General features: G+C 50.4%; 1 protein-coding gene across 1 annotated transcript, besides 3 other annotated features; it reads right to left on the reverse strand.

Annotated features, from left to right (window-relative positions):
• The first annotated feature begins 172 nt into the window (after positions 1–172).
• Positions 173–244: a microsatellite.
• A 97-nt stretch (positions 245–341) lies between these two features.
• Positions 342–368: a microsatellite.
• A 136-nt stretch (positions 369–504) lies between these two features.
• On the reverse strand, positions 505–1,815 carry Tco025E_09738 (uncharacterized protein; the record flags this gene model as incomplete). The annotated part of the gene is made up of 1 exon (XM_029376547.1): positions 505–1,815. The coding sequence occupies one exon, from the start codon at positions 1,813–1,815 to the stop codon at positions 505–507; it is 1,311 nt and encodes a 436-aa protein (XP_029223330.1).
• A 788-nt stretch (positions 1,816–2,603) lies between these two features.
• Positions 2,604–2,628: a microsatellite.
• Positions 2,629–2,686: the final 58 nt, after the last annotated feature.

The following is a 2,686-nucleotide window of genomic DNA, read 5'->3' on the forward strand; positions in this document are numbered from 1 at the left end:
TTCAACAACAATAAAAACCGACCAGCTGAAGTGCCCCGCTTTTCTACCACCCCCTCCTTCGAAAAGGTCCCTTTCCCAAGGGGGGAAGTGGGTGGGTTGTGAGAACATGAGCGTCCTGGGTGCCACCCGAAGCTAGGGGGGCAAAACGGGGGGAAAATGTCGAAAATCAGCAAAAAACAACAACAACAACAACAAAAACCGAAAACAAAATAACCCCCAAAATACAGTCAGACACCATCAACAATATCGAGAATAAAAGCCGACTTCCTTCGCCCGCGAAAGTGTACAACATCAGGCAACTAGGAAGTAAAATGGAATAGGCGGACCATAGAAGTCCAGTCTTTTTTTTGATTATTTCTTTTTTTTTTCCCGTGTGTACTTTCTGATATAATTTACGAAGAAACAAGCAAAAACAAATGGAAGTGGAGTACGAAAAGGAAGAAAAGAGAAAGAAGACCCCCCAAAACACAGAAACGCAAAAAGGAGCAACTTATCTGTGGGTCCTCAGGTAAAAAGTGATGCGGCACGGTATGGGTTGTGCTGCCAATGGCGCTTCGAGGCAGTTCCACCTGTAACTGCAGGAAGCCCCGAAACACCGTCTGGTGACGACGACGGGGAATCTTCGTCCCAAGCTGGGCGATCGGCGTCCATTTCACCGTCACTTTCAAGCAAACTTAATGAAACTTTGATACTCGACGATGCTCTATGCGCATTTGCACACGGGGGCGTCTTTGCGACCAGTAACGTTGGCTCTAAAGTGTATGATCCGTTCATGTAGGCATTCTCTGGAAACGACAAACCCTGCACACTGCCCTCCACAGTTGGTGCACAGAAACTTCCATTTGGCGTCACTGGGGTGGGACTTGGTGGTGGTACTTGCTGGACCATCATCGCGGCCCTTGCTCCTCCTCTTGCAGCTGTGACTTCTGCCAATTCAGGTGCGGGATACATGGGCCAGGATGAAGCCGCAGACACATCCCACGTGTTCTGGCAGGTAAATGACCAGACCTGAGAAGGTGCATTGCTCGGCACAGATTCATTTGCTGAGTATTGCAGCGGATACCCTCGAAGCTTCTGCTGCCGCGACACGGAAGTAAATACAGATGTATTTTGCTGACCCCGGGAAGCTGGTTTGGCGTTCCCAGCGTCCTGAGAAGTGAAGTAGGAATTTGTTATTTCCTTGCACAAGTGCAAAAATCTGCAGTCGTCCGCATATCGGCATCGGTCAAAAATGTGCAGACGGCATATAGGTTGGTCACTTGCATCTAGCACCAAACGAGATCCTTCACCTCGCGCACCAGCTTTGTCGCCAATGTCTTTTTCATCAACTTCTGGCATCAAACGATCCGGTCTCTCCTTCAGTATACGTCGTAGAGAAGGAGTGTAACTGAGACGCCTCAGCGGAACATAACCACCCTCAAAGCTAACTTCAGGGATGTACAGCACCACCTTTGAAAGCCATGAGCGCTCATTCATCGCATTAGCGTGGTCTCTGTCTCCGTGCAGAGTGCAACACCACGGAAGACTTCCCACTTGACTTCGCAGTGCCACAACCGCATCCACGCTCGCGTGAACCTGGTGGCACTGCGGGCCTTGACGACACCGACCTTGAAGGAACAACTGGCACAGGCTTGGAATTGTGGCACGCTGCTGCGCCCGGGTGGGGTATATGCAGTTGCAGGGGATCAAAAGCTTTCGGGTAGCAGGGTCAACCACCACCATGCAAAGCGTCCCATCCGAACGTTTCGCGAGGTGCCGGCTCACACCCACGACGGGATCGGATGTACTGTCAAAGCTTTGTTGCTGTGGAATCATGTGTACCTCAACTGCAGAATATACTACTCAGTGAACTCCTTAAATTCTTTCTTGGTTTGATTTTATTGTTTGAGTTTGTTGGTACGCGAGGGATGTTGAAGCTGCCTCTTTTTTTCGTGTCTTTGTTTCCCTTTTTTACCTGAACAATGCCACCGAGATAATACACGAGGAAAGAGGGCAAGTACGCAGGGAGCAGTCGACACAATACATTGCTTCTTTTGTAGGTTTTTCCTCAGCTTTCAGCAGTTGAGAACGTGAAAGAAAAACGGGACGAGGCAAAGAACGGCAACGTATTCATTTTCCTCGTCGCTCAAGGACGGCTGTCTTATTTTCTTTTTCCCTCGCTCTCACTCCATCTTTGTTTTATTTTGAAAACGTTATTCGCCCAATCCCTTGTCAGTTATTGATTTCCTGCGAACGATCGTGTTTTTTCTTCTTCTCCTACTCCCTCTTTCCCTCATCCTCCTTTATGGGGACTCATGTTATCCCGCCCTGGGGCCCGGGGCGCTGCTCCCGTCCAACGTGCCAGCACCACCGCTGTTTGTTGGCCCAGGGGGGTTTTCTCCGCCTGGCCGCGCAGCAAGGCACACATGCGCGGCCAGGCAGTGCACCCGACCTCCGCTTCCCCCACTCATGAGGACCTGCTTGGGCCTTGCCACGGGAAGAGAGTCTGACGCCCCTCCCAGGCGGCGACATGGATGCATCAAGAGGGTCATTGGAACCAAAGACCGGGGAAAAAAAAAGAAGTGCGTGTTTAAATACAAAAAGTACTTGGAGCTGTGAAGAAAACAAACACACACGCACACACAAACATGCACCGTCTCTGACGATGGAAGGGGGAAATGGCGTTCAAGGGCAGGTCTCGTCCCTT

Source organism: Trypanosoma conorhini (genome assembly GCF_003719485.1).
Source record: "Trypanosoma conorhini strain 025E chromosome Unknown Tco_14.4_contig_01256, whole genome shotgun sequence".
NCBI classification, from domain to species: domain Eukaryota; phylum Euglenozoa; class Kinetoplastea; order Trypanosomatida; family Trypanosomatidae; genus Trypanosoma; species Trypanosoma conorhini.